This window comes from Brienomyrus brachyistius, chromosome 1 (assembly GCF_023856365.1).
Source record: "Brienomyrus brachyistius isolate T26 chromosome 1, BBRACH_0.4, whole genome shotgun sequence".
In the NCBI taxonomy this organism is placed as follows: domain Eukaryota; kingdom Metazoa; phylum Chordata; class Actinopteri; order Osteoglossiformes; family Mormyridae; genus Brienomyrus; species Brienomyrus brachyistius.
This window is the reverse complement of record NC_064533.1, coordinates 51,274,500-51,294,863: the sequence shown is the minus strand read 5'-3', so window position 1 is coordinate 51,294,863 and position 20,364 is coordinate 51,274,500. Positions and strand designations below refer to the sequence as shown.

Here is a 20,364-nt window from a genome sequence, read left to right as displayed (position 1 = left end):
AAATAATCAGGTACACAACATAAATAAATAGGTCCCAGTTCAACTCTAATCTTTTATATCACACCACAGTAGATTACTTAGAGAACTCCAGAATACAGAGTAATGCACAGAGAATCTGGACGTATTATCATGGTTACGCTCAGTACAGTGGAGACGAACCGAGGTGACGTAATCCGAAGCCAGCCAATGGAAGACTTGGTGGGTGTGTCCAGCCGCCGCCAGAATTTGCTGTGAGGAGGACGCCTTATCTTTAGACCCTTCTAAAAATATAACCGAATGCAAAAACTGTATATATGGGAAGTATAGTTGTACTATAAAGATTGCTTGAAAGTATTGTTTTATGTAAATGTTACAACGAAGAATGTAGGTTCTTAAAATGAAACATCTGTGGAGAAATGCTCAGAACTGAAGAAATGGTAAATATTTCGATAGCTATACATTACAAATATTTCTGCTGGCAAGTAAGTGCCGCGCTATCGCTTTGAAATGAATACTACCGTATTGTTTAGTTTTTCCATAAACAAGCATTCTTTTTCAAGTCATTTCCGGTATGGCAACAACGACAATAGGGTTTTTACTGCAAGGTTTCATCGAAGGCAAAGCATGCCTAGTACGGTTTCGCGAGGGGGAAAATTATTGAATAAAATCTATCCATCGGATTTGAATGGATTTTGTGGTACAAGCCTCCGATCACGTCCTCATTTGCGCATTGCTCGTTTTCTGGGCATTGAACTCTTGCGCTCCCATCGGTTTCTAGTATAGTTATGATGGCGTGAGAACGTTTCGGTGGATTCACACGTGAGACAGTATGTATGGGCGGGACGGCCGAAAGGGACTCGGGGAAGAAGGGTTTGTTATAAAAGCGGACGATGCTCCGGACGGTTGCTATGACCGTCCGGGATTGCTGGTTTTAAGGATGGCCGTCATCCTAAGGTTTCGGGTTACTAAGACGAAATAACTGGGAGCGGACGACTGTCAGATGGAACTAATAAATAAGGATGAACCACCAACCTCATGCAGTAGAGGCATTTGTGTACAGTATAAATATACTGATGCTTGTATGAAACATGGCAGTATGCTTACAAAATAAAAAACAGATTTAGCTTAGTTATATCAGGCTAATTCCCGGGTTACTGATGTGGATTGTGGTAGTCGCTCCTAGATGTTGGTAAATGAAATGAGTAAATGAAAATTTAATTTAAATTTAATTCAATGAGTCAGAATGAAGTGGCTGCGATGGGTTGGACCTCCGTCCTGGGTTGTTCCCTACCTTGCTCCTGTAGCTTCCAGGATAGGCTCTGAATCCCCACAACCCTGCATAGGACAAGTGGGTTTAGAAAATGGATGGATAGATGAAGAAAGTGATAGGGAGAAATAATAATAATAATAATTGATACTTTATTGGTCCCTGTGGGGATATTGTGTTTTTACACCCCCCTCAACTTGCTCTTTGTAGAGTAAGCTGTCTATGAAGGGCAGCCACCTGTAGCAGTGATGACGCAATTAAACTCACGTTTTGAAATAGATTGAAAAGGAGTCCTTTAAGCCTTTGTTATATCTGTCTCCTTTCTCCTTACTCGTCTCTAGAAGATTCCATTTCAGCCCCTGATGCTGATCACAAGCATGTGGTCAGCGACACCTTGACCACGAACTATGAGGCGCCGATGAAAAATGGCAGAAGGAGGCACTGGAGGATCAAGACCATGTGGAGAAATCTGTCCAAGTACAGCCCTTTGTTTGTCATACTGATACTGTCATGCGTTGCCTTTCTGCTACGCAACATCTACAGCCTGGAGGTGAGGGGACTGCCAGGGGGGCTTGGGAAGGCCAACGGTCCTTGGAGATGAATTTAGCCCCAGCTTGTGGTAGCTGAGCATGCCTACTTTGTTGAATATTGTGTCAAAACCATGAAGGCTGCCCATCTCACCTCTGTTTTCACTTGGGAGAGAGGTAACGTGCTCAAAAAGTCAACTGGAAGCTACCCCACTTGTTCTGTTGAATCGTCTGTTATGCGACGCCAACAGACCTGCATCAGTTGTGCTTTAGACATCCTGTTAGCACGTCCCACTTGGTAGGAAGGTAGAGCAGCTATAGTGTCTTTCCTAGAGCAATGTGATTCCAGCCATTTGTGTTTTATTTCAGTAACTTTGCACTCTGTTTACACAGAAGCTGGACTGCAAGGCATCTCTCTACCAGCTTCAGCAGTCCATTACTGCCCCCTTCAGGACCAGAAGCCTAGGCCAGCTGGAGCGGAACTGGAGCAACTGCAGCTCTGATGGCTTGGTTCTGTCGCCCGAGGAAGCAGTTGAGCAGGAGCACCTGCTGGAGTCGATAGCCTGGCCCGAACCACATTTGCCAGTGTCACCATTGCACCATAGTAGCAGCCCTTCCAGCAGTTTCTTTTCCATTTTACCGCTAGAAAATGACAGGGAATGGCGTGTGGGCGACTACCTGGAGGTGCTGGTCCACATGAGAGACTTCCGAGACCGGCCCAAGCGGCACGGAGGGGACTTCCTGTTAGCCCGGCTGCACTCACCCGAGCTGGGGGCTGGTGTAGTCGGACACGTGGTCGATCACGAGAATGGACTGTATTCTGTGCTGTTCTGGCTGCCCTGGGCAGGGACAGCGCACGTGGAGATAAAACTGGTACACCCCAGCGAGGCAGTGCAGGTGCTAAAGCGGCTGCGGGAAGACAACCCCGACCGTGTCTACTTCAAAAGCCAGTTTCGTTCCGGCCCTTTCTCGGAAACCACCATCTGTAACCTCTGCCTGTCCACTCAGCTGCCATTGTGCAACTACACCAACTACCACACGGGGGAGCCCTGGTTCTGCTACAAACCCAAGCTACTAAGCTGCAGTTCACGGGTCAGCCACTCCAAAGCTGGGTATCTTAAGCACCTGATAACAAGTAGGGAGGAGCTGTTTTTCCAAAGGTGAGGATCATAAAGCAGAGGATTTTATGAATATCTGACAGGTAACTTGTGAGGTCAAAGGTCATGGAACACCAGTGAGGATGGCATGATATCCGCATGAAGGTTGCTTGCCATCCATCCATCTTCTGTAACCGCTTGTCTTATTAACGGTCGCAGTGGGTCCAAAGTCTATGGGCACAAGACAAGAACAAACCAGGATGGGGTGCCAACCCATCTCAGGGCACACTGACACATCAACCATATCTATGGGCAAGTTGGCAACTCCAATCAACCTCACCATGTTATTGGGACTAGGGGGTAAACCGGAATACCCGGAGAAAATCCCACAATGACAATATGCAAACTCCACACCCATGGAGTCAGGGTGGAGATTCAAACCTTGGTCCCAGAGATATGACACAACACTGCTAACCACTGCACCACCATGCCATCTGCAAATGGCATCCTACTAGTTGCAAAGTTGAAATATTGAAGTTTCACAAAGGAATATTCTGTGGGTTTCTTTCAAACCTGTTAGCCTTGGTCCGAGGTGCCCACGCGTGATTTCAGTCAGGGTGACATTCCCATCATGATCAGTAGGTGACAAAGGAACACCCTTTTTCTTCATGAGCTCTGTGGAGAAAGACAACTTCAGGTCTGGAGTTCACTCTGTTGTCCCCAGACCACAGCAGTTGTCGGTTTCGTGATGAATTGAAACTAGTCCAAAATGTACAACTTCGGATGACATAGCAACATGAAAAGAGGAAATGGTATCTAGTCTAGGAAGTATTACCCTTTGCTCATCTTTTACTCTGTTGGAGATCTTTTGTTGTGTCAGCCCACATACTACAAGCAGTCAAAGGAGGTCCGAAAAAAGAGCCGCAATACTATTGTCCTTGAATGACGTTTTTTCCGAACCATTTTTATTCTGCGATGTGATTTACAGGAACAGCTCAGGGAAGCTACTTACAGCCAAAGGCTTCCAGCTGAGACCTGAACTCATTTTGTCTCTCTTCTGCATGATCACTCCATCATCTGCCTGTTTTTCCAACTTATCATTTCAGGCTGGTAAACCTCAAGGTTCCCATTCCTTCATCTGGGTTGGACAGTATCACCGTGCTGAAGGAGACCGAAGGTTAGAGAGCAGACCTTACAATTGTTCACTGCTTGGCCCCTAGAGTTGAGTCTTATATTTGCCAATTAATCAATACAGATAAGTAAGCAAAAGGCAGACGAGTGCAGTTACCGTACATCTTCATTATCATTGCAGGACAGGCTGACGCAGAGCATTGGAGACAGGGCTAGAGACACCTTGGATGGGATGTCAACCTATTGCAGGGCAAATACACACAATGGGCAACTTAAAGATATCAATTTAGCTACTTGCATGTTTCTGGAGTATAAAAAGACACCAGACTGCACAAAGAAACTCACGCAACAGAAGGGTACAACACCCATGTTCAGATAAGGAGCATAATTTGAAGCCTGTACGGCTTGGGGTGTGAGAGCGCAGTGTTACCCACTAAGCCACCGTGCTGCTGGAAGGAAAATTATCAAACAGTAAATTTCACCTTTTAGTGTTTAACACAAAGCTTTCCAATTTTCCTTTTGGTGGGTTTGCAAGCTGATGATTGGCGAACGAGATGACAGCATTTTTTTTTCCTTGCAGAAAAGCCGAATGGGGCTGCAAATCTGGATAGCTTCAAACCGGCAGGCTTTTACTACAAGGAGGTGTGGCGGCCTACCAACGACATCCTGCTGCGGCAGTTTGATGACACGGCAGCCGTCACCCGCTGCCTGGAGGGGAAGGTGCTGCGCATGTATGGGGACTCCACGGCGCGGCAGTGGTTTGAGTACCTAACCGCGGCACTGCCTGGTGAGACGCCACCCATTTGCTGCTCCTGTGTCATTCGACATGCCCAACCCCAGCAGACTAACAACAGCTGGCCTAATTCAGTTTAATAGTCCCTCTTGCCTGTCCGTTTATGGTAAACCCTAGAAATGTATTACTGAAATAGGCATCATACATAATAGAAAACCACTGGACAGATTAGTGTCATTCTATAGCAGTTTTGCGATTGATCTAACTACACATTATTAGTCAAGAAATTCAAGCAGCCCCTGATAATGTTTTAGATACCAGTCCAGTTCCTTCATGACTGTGCCCCCTGCAGGCTTGTTTGAACAATGCAGGGATGTTGGTTATCACTAGCACAGCTGTAGCCCATGTTAACAGATGGGTAAGTTTGAGTAGTCTTGTATGAGTCATACCCTCCTTGTCGTTTTGGTTTAGACTTGAAAGAGTTCAATCTGAATAGCCCGAAGAATATAGGTCCCTTCCTGTCCGTGGACAGCATTCACAACATCCTGATTGAGTACCGCTGCCACGGGCCACCCATCCGCTTCTCCACGGTAGCGACTAACCAGCTGCGCTACGTAGCGGATGAGCTGGAGGGCGTGGAGGGCGGCAGCAACACAGTGGTGGTGTTGAGCATCTGGTCCCACTTCAGCACCTTCCCGGTGGAAGTCTACATCCGCAGACTGCGGTCCATCCGTGCTGCGGTGCTGCGGCTGCTCGATCGCGCCCCCGGCACGCTGGTCGTCCTGAGGACGGCCAACCCCCAGGACCTGGACCCCGAGGTCAGCCTCTACAACAGTGACTGGTTCTCCTTGCAGCTGGATGTGATCCTTCGCGGAATGTTCTACGGCCTGGATGTGGTCCTGGTGGACGCGTGGGAGATGACGCTGGCCCATCACCTCCCACACGCTCTCCACCCACCTCCCCCCATTATCAAGACCATGATTGACTTCCTTCTTTCTCACATTTGCCCTGAGGACACTTCAGCCTTTCCCTGATGATAGGGGTGGGATCACAGGGGCACTGGCCCCTACTGACAGCCATCTGGCTCCTGGATTGGCCCTTGCCCTGTCACTTATGGACTCAAAATATATCCTTGATAATGCTGCGTTCCATTTGAACTTGTAACTTGAACTTCCAAGTTCCCAGTCAGAAATGTCAATTGGAACACCCCTGAAGTCGGAATTCTGACTCATGAAGTCGGAGGAATCTACACAACCCCAATCTCAGAATTTATGATTTACAATTACAATACCTAGCAATAAACCAGGCTAGAATGTCAGAAAGCAGGATTTCTCGCTTAGCCGGATAACTTGTCAGATTTAAGGTAGTCTGGGCTAAATGTAAGTGAACAAAAATACAGGCCATTTAAACCAAGGAAAATTAAGTTATCCGCAAGAAATCCTGCTTTCTGAAACAGGTCCCTGGTATTGCTAAATGGCTTTCTGATTTGATTACTGGGATGTAGTTAACTTCATTCCCAGTTCCGAATTCCAACCTCCGAGGTAAATGGAATGCAGCATAAGGTCACCCCCCTCTGTATGAATTATGGCCCCTCTTATGTCCTCCACCTTAAATAATCACCCCTGACTGATGACCATCTAACACCACTGCTCCACCACGTTTGGGTCTACTCCCATCTGAACAGCCTGTGCATTCGGAGTGTTCCTGGTTCCTCCCACAGCACTGTGTGGTTTAATATGTACAGTGCAGTCTCTTTCCCAGGTGGTGAAATCACATATTACTGACGCTCCTCTAATTACGAATGAAATACGTTCCGAATGGCCATTCGTAACTTGAAATGTTTGTAAGTCGTTATTCAACATCATTTTAAGGGTATACGCAAGTACAAAGAACTAGGATGCTGGGAGTACGCACGCTACGCTGCTGTGCGGCTGGGGTAGCAGCCAGAAGTTGTACTAGGCGGAATTGGTGCGCATAAAAAAAAAAATTGATGTTGCGGACAGGAAATGGCAAACACAATTTGGACTTACAGTCCTCTTCGTTCCTATGTCTGAAAGTTCGTAAGTTGAAAGTTTGTAAGTAGAGGAGCGTCTGTACATACTCAGGATCACCTTTCTGGAGTGGCTCCTTGATTCAAGTTCTTTAGCATGACTTGAAGATCTGGGTCTGGTCCACGTCTGTTCTGGTTTCCTGCATGCACTCCAGGGTCTTCCAAAGGTCAAAAATTTGCAGTTTAGGTGTCCCAGTGTCCCTAATATTACCTGTAAATTCCATTAGGAAAGACATAGAAACTTCAGTTGAATTTGGCTGTTGCTTGTCACTTCTGAATGTATGGAAGGACTGATGATTCAATTGATGGCTTATTGGAAAACTAAACACAGACTACATGAGGAAAAAAAAGGGCTATGAGGCATCAAAACAAAGGTGGGTAGGTGTAACCAGAACTAACAAGAGCTGGGACTAACATGAAGCAAGAGCAATAGCACTAATGCATAAGGTGATCACACAGGAGACTCAAATCTACATCAACATTGACTGACAGAGGAACAGGGACATGACAAAGTTATGACAACGGACAGGTGTGGGCTATTACCAATTACATCCAAGTGAATTGGGTCTGTAGGGAACAGATGAGGGTTGTTAACTGGCAGTAAGGGCTCAGGAGTCAAACCCTAGGGGGTACAAAGCACATAATTCAAATGGCATAACTACAAGTAAAGATAATTAAGATACAAAATAAAGAGCCATACAGAAGCACAATATGTTATGTACAAAATAGGACGTAGGACACAAAAACACAAAAATTGTAACATGACGAAGGAGATGATGAGTTAGCAGCGCCCATTAAGCCACGTAACATACCACAGAGCACACTAGGAATATAACAATGACAATTCTGGAACGTGTTGGGAAAACGAGATGGTCAGCTACACCTGCTGTCTAATTATGGAAATAACATACAAAATGAGGCAGGACAGAGATCGATCCTGACAGGGACGGATTATGGGTTGTGTGGGCCCCAGGGCAAAACATTCGCGAGGGCCACCACCAGCACCACCACCACAATTCAAGGGCCCTTGGCAGCCAAACGCCCTCCCTATAGGGTCAGGGGCCCTTGTAGGCAGAGGATCAAAGAATGTAGGCCCTCTAAAATAGACAAACGAAAATACATTGTTGATAAGCGTTGCAAATTTTTTTGGGCTACGGGCCCCAAGAGCCCCCTGCACCCCAAGGGCCCCTGGGCAGCGGCCCCGCTGGCCCGGTCCGTAATCCGTCCCTGGATCCTGACAGTCCTTGGGTGAGACTCCTATATTAAGTCTATGTGAAATTACCATTTTCCTCACAGTAAGTCAGTGTTTACCTGACTTAAAAATTTTATTTTTTAATTCCCTCTGAAACTACCACATATATTAAAACAAATATCTTGATAATTACCTTGCCTTGATATTAAGCAATATAATCTTGACTAATTTGTTTTCATAAACGTGTTCGCATTGCTGAAAAACAAATATTTTTTGTATCCATATATGGTTTCCCTTTTAATTAATATTAATACATTATTATTAATAAAAATTAATTCATTTCAATACAAGAATGTTTTGATAAACGTGTTCGCATTGCCGAAAAACAAATATTTTTTGTATCCATATATGGTTTCCTTTTTAATTAATATTAATACATTATTATTATTAATAAAAATTAATTCATTTCAATACAAGAACATTGCTGCATTTCCCCCACTCCTCAGAATCGCTAATCCACTGCTAGGTCGCGGCGAGCATGGAGTCATTTTCATGGCTCGAGGTACCCTGGACTTTTCTGAAACGAGATCAACTTATGCATACTTTGACCGATCTTTTGACTTGTGGAAGAACACAGCAGGAAAGCCAAAGTGGGCAGTCGCCTTCATATGGCACATCGCCCAACAGGACAAGCACGGAGGCCCAGATTGCTTCCAAATCGTAAAGTTGCGGACACCTGCTGAATCCCAGAAAGTAACATTTATCATTGCTATTTCTAACGCATGATGGCGCTGTTGTCCATTCGACTTTTGTCTGAATTTCTTAGATGGCCATTCTAGATTTAATCCAATTTATTTATTTATTTTGCTAGATTTTCAGTGTTTGCTAGAACTAGCGCGTGCTTTAATAAACGTCGCGTTTTGATAAACGTTTTACAATCTCTAACCATGAACTGAAGGAGCTGTCTTACTTTACTTGCTCCGTCAGATTACAGAATGTAATATAAATCGGAATACTTGCGTCGTTGAGAACAGAATGCAAGTATAACGTATAACCAAGAACAAGGAAACATACTGAATAAACAGTAATCTAATTGTGATTTTTAAGTTTATTAAGTTTATTTGAATTTGACGAATCCCCAATTGAATCCGTTATTAGTATAAGGCTTACTCGTTAAAACTTAATTCTTACTATAGTAAAAATGCAATAATAAGGTGTACAAAATAGGACGTTGTAAAGATCTGAAATTCAATTTTTGGATATGTGTAATTTCATCTCTCTACAATTACTTTGTAGAGATCTGCAATTACATTTTTATCATTGAAAACTCAATCATTGATATGTGGATTTGGAATTCTTTCTAGTCAAAATGTGATTACAGATATCTACAATAGGAGTTTTTACTAGTAAGAACTGAATTACATGTCTCTACAATTAGTGAAAATTGAATTTAGGATATGTGAGGCAAAAATACAATGAAAGTCAATGGCAATATATGAATAGTCAAAATCGAATTATAGAGCTCTATAATATGAATTCTTACTAGGAAAAATGAGCATTCTTAATAGCAAGAATTGCATTGTGGACATCTTGATTTCACATTCTTACTAGTAAAAAATATATTTTTATTAGTAAGAATGTCACTTTCACTATTAAGAATTAAGTTATGACGAGTAATCCTTATACTAATAAAAGACAATTTTATTAGTATACTTTATTAGTATACAGCAACTGCACTACAGACCTCCCAGGGGGCGGTCGACCCCTGCTTGAAAACCCCTGTCTTAAACTGAATTGTCATCTAATTTCAGAGAATTTCGTCATAAGAAAAATTGTTACGCGTTACACTATGAATCCGCTGTATACTGGTTGGCCTGACACTGAAGTCAGAAATAGTGGCATAGAAAGGGGACATGGAATTAATTATTAATATAGCCTAATTTAAGGTCACGTTTTAGTTTAATTCAGCCTGCCGTTAACCATAGTAACCTTTGCTTCTTGGTCCGTTTAAAATTAAATTTAACTACGTCAGTTCTTAAAGTTACAATTCAAATAATTTCAGTGTTTCATATACTGTGGGAAAATATATAGGCTTATTCTCAGAGAACTCGAATAATACTTGTGTCGTTATTAAATACACGTAGGCCTATTATATGCCCCTTTCAATGCATTCAGTATTAAATGACAGCGTTCCCGAAAAAAGCAATCAAATGTTATTTCCAACGTTAAACATTTACACAAATAATATTGCCAGAACAACCAATGGCGTCGCAGGAGCTGCTCTCCTATTGGTCCGCTATTGGTACACTTACTACAGCAGGACAGGCAATAGTGACAGTACAGCGCAGTAAAAGAGAAGAGAGGGAAGTCAAAGGAGAAGTTAAGCTCAAAGTTACTGAACCATAAAGACGAATAGAAAGCCCCCTCAAACGATATGATCATTGAAACGACGTCGGAGGACTTTGGAGTCCCGATGGACCAGGAAGGCGTGATGACAGGCAGCCCGTGGAGTTTGTGGTCTTTCTACGGAAACTCCTCGTCCCCGCCCGGGTCTATCGGAGCCCAGTCTCCCGAGTCACCGAGTTCCGACTCCGACTCGGGAAAAACCTGGACGGTATCTCACAGCGAAAGCTGCGCCTTTATGAAAAGCGCACAGGGTAAGGAAACTGCTCACTTTGTATTGGTTTTGCTTGTCGTATATGGAGTGAAACAAATACTCTTGAAAGCTTTATTGCATAAATATTATTAATATGAAATATTTTGACAAAGGTACTGAAATAACTATAACCTATGTTATGTATATGATAGGCATTTTATTATAATAGTGTAACACAACCATGAGGGTTAAAAGACATAGGCCTATTGGTAAATAGAATAATGTATAAAGACATACATAACATAACCATATTGTTACGCCTATATATTGCCTATATATTACACAAATTGGAATATAATTTATGTCCGTATTTTGATTTGTAAGGGGTTTTCTCCACTAATAGACGTAGGTTTAAGAAGCCTATCCAAATCATAATGAAGTAAGCAAAACAGCAGGAGAGAGGACTATTATTTCGGCTTCCGTCCCTGACCATTTTGAAAACCTCTGTACCTCCACTGAACAGGCGATTGTCTGACCGTGAACGCGAATCCGAAGGCGACGTATCAAGGCGTCCGAGTCAAGAACCCAGTCAAGGAGCTGATCATGAAGAAGCGCGGCATGGAGGTACGCGGCGCCGGGATCCGCTGCTCCAATGTTAGTCTCTGATCAGCTCAAGAAGATAAACGAGCATCCCTTAAAAAAAAAATAAAAAATAAAATAATAATAATAATAATAAATAATTAAATGCAAGAATAGGCACTGTAACCATGTAACAATATATGATTTTTTAAACTATTATTTCAGGTGAGACTGTTCTCTAAAGGACTCGATAACTGCTCAGGTACAGCAAATTCCGTCAACTCTAATAAAAGTTACCTAGCGAATTAAATACTAATTAGAGTAAACTAAATAATACAATAAACACAAGAATAACATTCCCTGTAATGACCTGTTAATAATGTATCTGTGTATTGTGTGTAATCCTGACTAGAGAATGAAAACAATATTAAACAACATTGTGATCTTTCTGTTGTTTTTCCTTTGTGTAGCTTTGGCCACAGCTCTGCAAGGCATTAAGCGGCCAGCTTCAAGTTGCCCTCCTGGCATTTCCAGCCCTAAGAAGCCAGCCTCATGCCGATACAGCCCGGTCATCGTCCCCGACACTTTCCTAGGCAACATCCAGGTATTGATTGTTTATAATAATGTTTTTCCAATTTTCCAAAACTCGTTTTTTTTTCCTCACCTTCGGCATCCCCTGTCGCTCCTGCATGTCCCAGGTGCCCTGTTCTCATGGCGACGTGGATGGCCCCCTACAGGAGAATGTCCAGAGCCCGGGGCACTTCCTGGGCATTTGTGACATCCGTGAGACCAGAGAGCGCTCCCCCATTTCCTTGATGACGGTGCAGGTGCAGGAGAGCCCCTGCCCCCCACAGATGGACTTGGTTGGAAGCCCCCCCCAAATGAACTTTCTGTCACAAAAGCAGGAGCCATCACCTTATCTCCCCAATGACAATTTGTCCTTTTACACCCCCCCAAAATCCATGCCCTCGTGTCTCCATGAACAGAATCAAGTCATCAGCTACTTGCCCCAGACAGACATCACCGGTCCTTCCCCCCCTCCCTTCACCCCCCAGCCAGATCTTGCGGCCTTTTCCATGCCGCTCATTGCCCCATCCACACAGATCTTGGGGGGCATGTCCTTCTTCCAGTGGCAGATCCATCAGGAGGAGGAAAAACTGCAGGGACTGACCCCCGATCAGCTGACTGTGCGGGATGGAGACGGTGACACGTGAGTTTCTCATTCCGCACCACTGGTATTCCTCTGGCCGTATTGACTCAGAGCATAACCTACTGGAAGATGTCTGCCCTGCTCAAGGTCCCATGGAAAGGTCACAGGGTCTTGCTACACTGGTCACTGACCAATCAGGAGTAAGGAGCAGGCTGAGGTAGCCAGGATTCCATGTAACTAATGGGAGCCTGTTGTCCATGGCAATAGTTGCATGAGCGGGACCACATCAGGAAAACATAAAAGGCCACAAGTAGGTGGACAGGTGGTGGGATGACACAGAATAGGAATAAAGAGCTGAAATGGAGAATGTTGTAAATGATTAAAATGTAATTACTAAAAAGAGAAACAGAGTCCTCCATTGACATTTTTAAGGTTAATAAGTGCTGAGATTCGATGGCCCATTAGAGAGTGAAACTCCATGACTCGTCAATGACAGAGTCCCCCGCCATGCGAGACTCCCCAGAGCCGGGCAGGCCACCCTTTGACACCTCATCTCTGCTTGTCGCCTCCCTTCCGTGCCCCTCAGGTTCCTGCACATCGCAGTGGCACAGGGGAGGCGAGCTCTGGCCTTTGTTCTTGCCAGGAAGATGGCTGACGTTGGCATGTTAGATGTCAAGGAGCACAACAGTCAGGTGGGTGGGAGCGCAGGCGTCAGCACATTCCGCTTCATGTGGTGTCATGCCCCTGACATGACAGCACTGGCACGAAAAGGAAGCATGCCTGCAGATCAAAATGTGATAAATGAACAGATCTGGCATTCCCGGAGTGTTTTGTCTCTGGTATTCAGTTATAGCTCATTAACCAAAGGATGTGTTTATTTTAGAGAAATACCCTCAGCTTTGGCACTGTTTAACATTTACCGCGATAACATGCCAGCAACTGGCACTGCTGACCTTTCCGTCCTTCATCTCCTTACCCAGAGTGCCCTGCAGGTGGGCGTGGCCGCCAACCAGCACCTGATTGTGCAGGACCTCCTGACTCTAGGAGCACAGATCAACACTGCTGACCAATGGGGGCGAACGCCGCTTCATGTTTGTGCTGAGAAGGGCCACGCCCTAATGCTCCAGGTAAGCATGCAGAATCTACCATCTGTGTCCCCGTGGGGGGAGACCATCACAAATACATTTATCTTCCCTTTCATTTTATTTAGGTTTAAGAATGTAAAACACTCAAAGAGCAGTGCAAGATATGAGCAGAGATCACGTTTCCTGATAACAAGGCTTTTGGCTGTGGTGCGTTGATCTCTGTGGTCTCACACCTCATCCCTCATACAGGCGTGGTCTTTCATACGTCCTCTAAGACAACAAGGTTTTTTTTTAATCCCCCTGTCACATTGTAAAACAGGACCTCAGGCATTGAAAAAGGTGTGGAGGATTTGGTTTTATACTCCCACACGTTCCAGAGCTGAAGGTGTGTCTGGACATGTTCATCCGAAAACACTTTACTCCACCTTAATTTTTTCCTTTCCACTTTTTACTACAAGCGAAGATTTTCGAGACTCACAGGTCTTGTGTGTTTCTGTGTCCTTTGTCTTACCGCTGCCTGTATATCTGCTCTTTCATCGTCTTTCATCGTGTCACACTCCTCTTTTCATACACCGGCTGGCGGTATTGCACAGAAGCATTCCTTCAGCTACGGTCAGTTGCCTTATTTACGCTTGCCCTTGCCACCAAGCCTGTTGATGTCCATGTAACTTCCTCATCGTCTGCACGCTGGCTTCTTGAGTTCATTTCCTCATACGGGACTGAAAAAAAAAAGGTGGCGGATTAAAATCCCCTTTCTCGTAAGCAGCAGGGGGAGAAAAAGCTTGTAGGACTAGTTCCTCGGAACCTCATTGGCTGGCCTCTTTCGTGAGAAGGCAGAGCACTTATCTTGTAACAATGAACCGGTTCCTGCATGACACAGGGAAGGCTAAGAACCGTGTTAACCCTTCAGGGGCAAGAGAGGGACGCCAGCTTCACTTTAACAACATCCCTGTCCCTGTAGGCCATCCAGAGGACCCTGCAGGCCAGCATGCAGCAAGTGGACATGGAGGCCATCAACTATGAAGGTATCTTCGTGTTCTCTTCAGCTACTGAAGAACTCTGGCCCAGAATTCTTAGACGCAGCCTTTGTTACCTACAGCCCCTAATCAGTGACCCCCCCCAATTCACTTCCTGCGGTCCCCCAACCAGGTCTGACAGCACTTCACATGGCGGTGTTGTCCCACAATGCCGTGCTCCAGGACCTGGAGCATGTTTCCCCACTGAGCCCCCAGGCTGAGGAGCTGTTGCAAAAGCGGAAGCTTCTAGGGGAGTGTGTTAGCACCCTGCTGGCCATGGGATCCTCCTACAAGAGCAAGGTGAGTCCTCCTCTCCCCGTGCTCCCCCTACCCACACCTGCCACAAACAGCTATTCATAAAGTCCTTTTTTTGTTTCCCTCAGGACCGTAAAAGTGGGCGGACTGCATTACATATTGCCACGGAGGAGGCCAACGTGGAGCTTCTTCGCCTCTTCCTGGACCAGCCCGACTCCTTATCTGTTATAAATGAGAAGGTAATCCACACATATACCTGTGACAATAACCCTCCTTATCCCATTTTCTCATGAATCCAAGCGCACTGATCTACAATGACTTAAGTCTGGTCCATTTAATATCCTTCTTATTCTTTACATTCTACCTGGACCAATTACTCCTTCTTGTTAAAGATCAATATTCCCCGCATAAAACAGGAAACCCATCATCACCCCATACTTCCTGGTAGTCTGTAACCAATCTCTCTCTCTCTCTCTCTCTCTCGTCTCGGTTAGGCATACAATGGAAACACCGTGCTCCACATAGCTAGCTCCCTTCAGGGCCGGGTTGCCCAGGTAGATGCTGTCAAGCTGCTCATGCGACGTGGTGCTGACCCCAGTGCCAAGAACCTGGAGAACGAACAGCCCACCCAGTTGGTCCCGGAAGGACCCCGGGGGGATCAGGTGGGTCATTGCACCATCCACAAACCTCGGTCCTCAATATTCCTCTGTGTCATTTGTACCGAACATCAGACCATCAGGTGCTCTATACATTCTAGGCATCCCTTCCTCAGGCACACATGCTTCACCCCAATTATGACGACGTCAACCCCCATGTCGACTGATGACTCTTTTGGGTTCATATTCCCTGCCAAGACCCATTGATCTGTCTTGATCTAGTATATAACCCAGAATTATGTACAATCCACCTGTGAGCAGAGGTGGAGATTTCAGGTTCAGAAAGTACAAGTCCAGACCAAGATTTTGTTTCAACCAACCAGTTGAGCATAAAGAGTCACAAGAGTCCTCATCTGAAACAAAATCCTGGTTTGGATTTGTACTTTCTGGACCTGAAATCGCCACCTCTGCCTGTTAGTACCTTAGGAATCCATAATAAGTAGAGTGGTTGGTGCCGGCGAGTTGTGTTGTGTTTTGTCTGTGTCTGTGTCACTCTGCAGTCGCTTTTTTGTGCATTTCCAAGACAGTGAATCGTTTCCATCTTTGTGTCTGTGTCCACAGGTGCGGAGAATCCTGAAGGGCAAGGAATCCCAAATACGATCCATCCCGTACTAATCACGCATTTGTGAGAATCACTGTCAGTCAGGCAGTCCCAGTTTGCTGTAAATAATCATTTGCCAGTATGAGGCAGATGTCAGTTGTTTCCATGAAACAAAGTTAATATAGTTTGCTGCTGTGCAGTTTATCATAAAAACGGAAAGAAGAAAAAAAAGTCAGTGAAACATCTCAGGATTTAATGGGATAGTTTAGCAAAGGGGAGTGTGGGGGGGATTTCCATGGATCCCTGGTGTAACACCTTGAGTAATTAACAGTCATTAGTCATTAGTCACTATTTGTTGAGAAGCTGTAATAGTTTAGAATATAGAAAAAATATCTGTAAGAGTGAGTGTTTGTGCCAGCTGACTTAATATTATCTAGGTTTTTTTTTTTGTGGGGGGGGGGGATCCAGATTGGTTAATCATCTACAACTAGCAGTCACGTAGCTCATGTAAGCGGCAAGTTAGAAGTTAGCGATTTACAGAAAAGCAAGTCAGGACAATGCAGTGGAAAGTATTCAGCTCTGCCAGTGTGCAGCTTCATGTTTTACAACCATTCCAGATGGTTATCACGCTAAAATATAACAACAAGTCATACAAAACACTGGCAAGCAGCAGCATTGACAATGCAGACGTGCTGCTTCTTCGGGATCATACAGGAACTGACAGAAATGCACGCAGAAGTGCAACAATGACTGTCGCAGACTCTAAGCAACCGTAATGTCACACCTGTGAAGCGACTGATCGTGAGATAACAGGATTTCATTGCTGTTCCCATCACTTGCAAGCAAAGACTACACAACTCATGACCAACTGCATCCCAGAAATGAGTTCTGGTAACTGAATGCCAGTGTCTGTGATCTCTGAGACGACAATTCGCCTAGACAGTTAGTTTTATAGCATTGTGTAGAAATGAAAAATATTCCTGCATTTTATCTACAGTTTAATCTAAGATGATGTAAATAATAGCAAGACAAGTAGATACACAGATATGCACATTTTATTGTAATATGGATTATGTAGGTGGGTTTGTTAATGCACACATTGACTCTGGTATTATGTCATTAATACCAGTCCTAGATGAAACTTTTCTATGTTGTGAAAGAGTTGGGTTTTTAGTCTGACAATCCGCTGTTTGCTCAGATGATGAGGTTCCTCTCTGTAAAAAAAGTATGTCTTGTAGACAAAGATTTCATTTTTTCCTCTATGTGTACATATCTTTTGATCATTAAAGAACAACTGAATTCAGATCAACCTGTGTTTGTTACTGTATTTGTTCATTATTTGCTAATGGGTATCTGTGTAAACATTGTAATTTTAGTCACATTTTTTCTAGCAGGTGTGTCCATTATATACGTTCACAGAAAATGGCTATGAACAGAAATGATCAGAACGTTTGTAAAAATCATGCTGACACCAGTTTGCATCTTAATTTCTGCTGTGAAAATGGTTGTTCCTTGTAGACAAAGTATGTAATTAAAAATTTAATGTCCAAACAACAGTTTTTCTTAGATGGATGGATGGATGGATGGATGGATGGATGGATGGATGGATAGATGTCTTTACAGTAACTCTCCTATTTCAGGTACTGATAATCTAATAACTATACTGATATTAAATAAAGCATGTTTCCTTTTGAAATCAGTTTGCTACTGAGAATGATGAGAGCAAGGGGACACTGTTTCTAAATGTGTCAAACTTTCATCCTTCCCTTTTTGTTGTGTCGAGTCAAACAGAATCTGAAAGCATGACCTGGGAACACAGGGTAGAATGCCGTACATTTTTTGGGAAAATCTGCATTTTCAGCTGAATTCTTGGTTCTCCTGGAAGCTCAAAGAAAAGTTTAGAAATCCGATTCATCCGTATGAGAATGTTTAATGGGATATTTCAGGTAGATTATGGGTCGGAAAACAATAACCTTTTCTTTCTGTTTTTCTTTTTACCTCACCTGTTAGTTTTCAGTCTGGATATTTACTTTGTTTTAAAGATAGTAAATAAGTAAATGAATAACACGTGCATGACATAATCATTCTGAAATGAATCATCCTGAATAGTGAACACTGATGGAAAGGAAGTGAGAGCGCAGGACTTGAGAGTCGCATTTTAGATAGCCAGTAGTGAGTCCAGTAGGGTTCTTCACATCCTTTGTGAAGAACTCAAGTGGAGAAGAAAGGACGATCTCACTGGTGCTTTCCTCCCTAACACCACCCCACCACCACCAGTTATGATTTTAGAATTGTCATTCATGGGAACCACAAAGACAACCTAAGGTAACTCATAGCACGACTTGCCTGATTACCGTAAACGAAACTGCAGCAGGCTGAGAGCATAGAGGCAGCTGAGCATTTAAAAACACGTGTGAAGTTCACAGTGACATGAAGCCCGACGTTTATGTGAAGTTCACAGGGAAGCTTCCTTTACTTTGGGCCTGTCAGGCTATCAATCAGTCTGCCTCTCACCTGTTCATTGCGTGAGGAGTCGGGGCCACAACTGAAAAAAACCCCTGCCATTTGAATAGCTTTATGCATGCAAAAACAAGTCTGTGTACACTATCTGTCCATTCTCTGAACTCAGTGCAATTTTTGCACATCAAACCAAATCATTTGTTTAATGAGGAACATTTTGTGGATTATTTGTGTATGTTTGCACGCGGGTGCAGAAGTTAGTGCTGCTGCCTCACAGCGAGGATGTCCTGAATGCGGTATCCTGTCCTTTCTGTGTGGAGTTCACACGATCTCCCTGTGTTTGTGTGGGTTTTTGCCAGGGGCTGTGGTTTCCTCCCGCAGTCCAAAGGTGAGTGGGGTAGGCTGATTGGTGTGTCTAAATTGGCCCTGTGGCGTGTTGGTTCCAGGGATAGGCTCTGTGACCATAGTGGGGATTAAGTGGTTATGGTGATGGATGAATGGATGTTTGCATGCATGCAGTAATTAGCTTGGCTCCACAGGGCTGGCTGTAGACGCCAATGCTGTGTGAGATTTTAAATTATACATATATGTATATGGATGATCCTGTCCCTTGGGCCCATTGCAGTTGTTTCTACACGTATGAGGAACTGACGTTCTGAAACTCTGGCCGGGGAGGATGACACTAGCTCCATATATTTAGAAGAGAAATTCTCAGCTGTAGAAAAGCAGAAGAAACTGCTCAAGGGTTTGAAGAATGAAAAGAAAATTGTCAGCATAATTAATTTCTAATATTAGACATCATTTCTGAATTGTGGCTTTTCACGAGTTCCTTCCATTTCCCAGTTTTGAAAATATACAAACATTTGTGCTTATCATCTGAATTATCAATATAAAACAAATTTGGCATCAGACCTTGTGCACAAAGTCCACACCAACAGAATATCATGGCAGCTAAACTAGATACTCACCAAGCACTCAAGCACAGAACAGGGTTATTTAAATTCGGATCAAAGGCCTGGATTGATTACATTTTATTTTGTTTGTAAGGTGTAAAGAGAAACAGATCACAGGCCGAAGGTCCTACCCAAGACCAAAGAGAAGAATGACGCATTGTGAGATGCAAATGTGTGCGATCAAACAAACATGTAAATACATTAACCTCGAATGCACCTATTCATCCGCCTCCCATGTTGTTATGCGTATCTCTTACAGGGCCCCAGGGTGGGGTCTGAAGTCTGTTCCAGGAAGTACTGCATAAGGCACAAGGCAGACTGCACCCAGTATGGGACGCCAGGTCATCGCAGGACACAGGCACACACACACACACACACACACACACACACATAATTACGCTCTATGGGCAGATCAGCAACTGGGATTTGCCAAATTGTATTTTTGGGCATTGGGGAACCTGGAGGAAACTTGCCAATCACAGCAGATTATGCAACTAGAGAGCAAAAAAATATATATAACAAGTATCCACCTGTATTATTCAAAAGACACATTGCTGCCCCGTGATCATGACGTACGCCAGACTTTCTGAACCCAGATTAAACATTGACAGTATTCCCCTGAAATGAGATGTGCGTCAGCAAGCATTTCAGTCTATAAATATAAAAGCAAATATACACCTACGATTCAGAGTTCAATACCATCCATTTTCCGAAACCACTTTTCCTCTTATCTCAGAGGCTAAGGGGGCAAGGCAGAAAACAGCCCAGAATGGGGCAAGCACTGAATATATATGTGATCCGAAGAGACCAAACAAAGCAACCTTTCAAAAAGAAAGTTAATAAACATTAACCCAGGACACACACAAAGAAGAAAATCAGTCTGTTTTTCTGATCATTTGAATCCTGGCATTAGAACGTAGGTGACAGGCGTGGGATTTTATCTCAAGGAAGAACTTTTCAGACGGAGCTGACATTTTTTATTTGCATGGTAAACATGCACAACTGAGGAAGCGTCTTTTTTTGGGCACTGCTTATTATTATTATTTTTTTAAATACACACACAAGAACGGCGTGTGCGTAACATCTAGTTAAACGGA

At 43.9% G+C, this 20,364-nt stretch overlaps 2 protein-coding genes and 1 long non-coding RNA gene across 6 annotated transcripts; 2 read left to right on the top strand and 1 right to left on the bottom strand.

Annotated features, from left to right (window-relative positions):
* The first annotated feature begins 191 nt into the window (after window positions 1-191).
* Window positions 192-8,260, top strand: nxpe3 (neurexophilin and PC-esterase domain family, member 3). 3 transcript variants are annotated; one of them, XM_049011783.1, is made up of 6 exons: window positions 192-416; window positions 1,591-1,796; window positions 2,167-2,933; window positions 3,977-4,047; window positions 4,582-4,788; window positions 5,206-8,260. In XM_049011783.1, the coding sequence occupies exons 2-6, from the start codon at window positions 1,665-1,667 to the stop codon at window positions 5,766-5,768; spliced, it is 1,740 nt and encodes a 579-aa protein (XP_048867740.1). In that variant the 5' UTR covers window positions 192-416; window positions 1,591-1,664; the 3' UTR covers window positions 5,769-8,260. The 3 variants fall into 3 exon arrangements, with proteins under 3 accessions (XP_048867740.1, XP_048867734.1, XP_048867737.1); XM_049011777.1 differs by having other exon boundaries at window positions 1,588-1,796; XM_049011780.1 differs by having other exon boundaries at window positions 192-461; window positions 1,588-1,796.
* On the bottom strand, window positions 2,928-4,392 carry LOC125740549 (uncharacterized). Its single transcript, XR_007397658.1, has 4 exons — window positions 4,159-4,392; window positions 3,883-4,031; window positions 3,444-3,545; window positions 2,928-3,101 (listed from the first exon to the last, which is right to left on the bottom strand). It is a non-coding gene; the product is annotated as an uncharacterized LOC125740549 (long non-coding RNA).
* A 2,031-nt stretch (window positions 8,261-10,291) lies between the features above and the next one.
* Window positions 10,292-17,163, top strand: nfkbiz (nuclear factor of kappa light polypeptide gene enhancer in B-cells inhibitor, zeta). 2 transcript variants are annotated; one of them, XM_049015956.1, is made up of 12 exons: window positions 10,292-10,633; window positions 11,096-11,196; window positions 11,377-11,413; window positions 11,622-11,755; window positions 11,850-12,361; window positions 12,888-12,993; window positions 13,282-13,428; window positions 14,348-14,411; window positions 14,536-14,702; window positions 14,786-14,896; window positions 15,152-15,319; window positions 15,875-17,163. In XM_049015956.1, exons 1-12 carry the CDS (start codon window positions 10,411-10,413, stop codon window positions 15,926-15,928), a joined length of 1,824 nt encoding a protein of 607 aa, XP_048871913.1. In that variant the 5' UTR covers window positions 10,292-10,410; the 3' UTR covers window positions 15,929-17,163. The 2 variants fall into 2 exon arrangements, with proteins under 2 accessions (XP_048871913.1, XP_048871914.1); XM_049015957.1 differs by lacking the exons at window positions 11,096-11,196; window positions 11,377-11,413.
* Window positions 17,164-20,364: the final 3,201 nt, after the last annotated feature.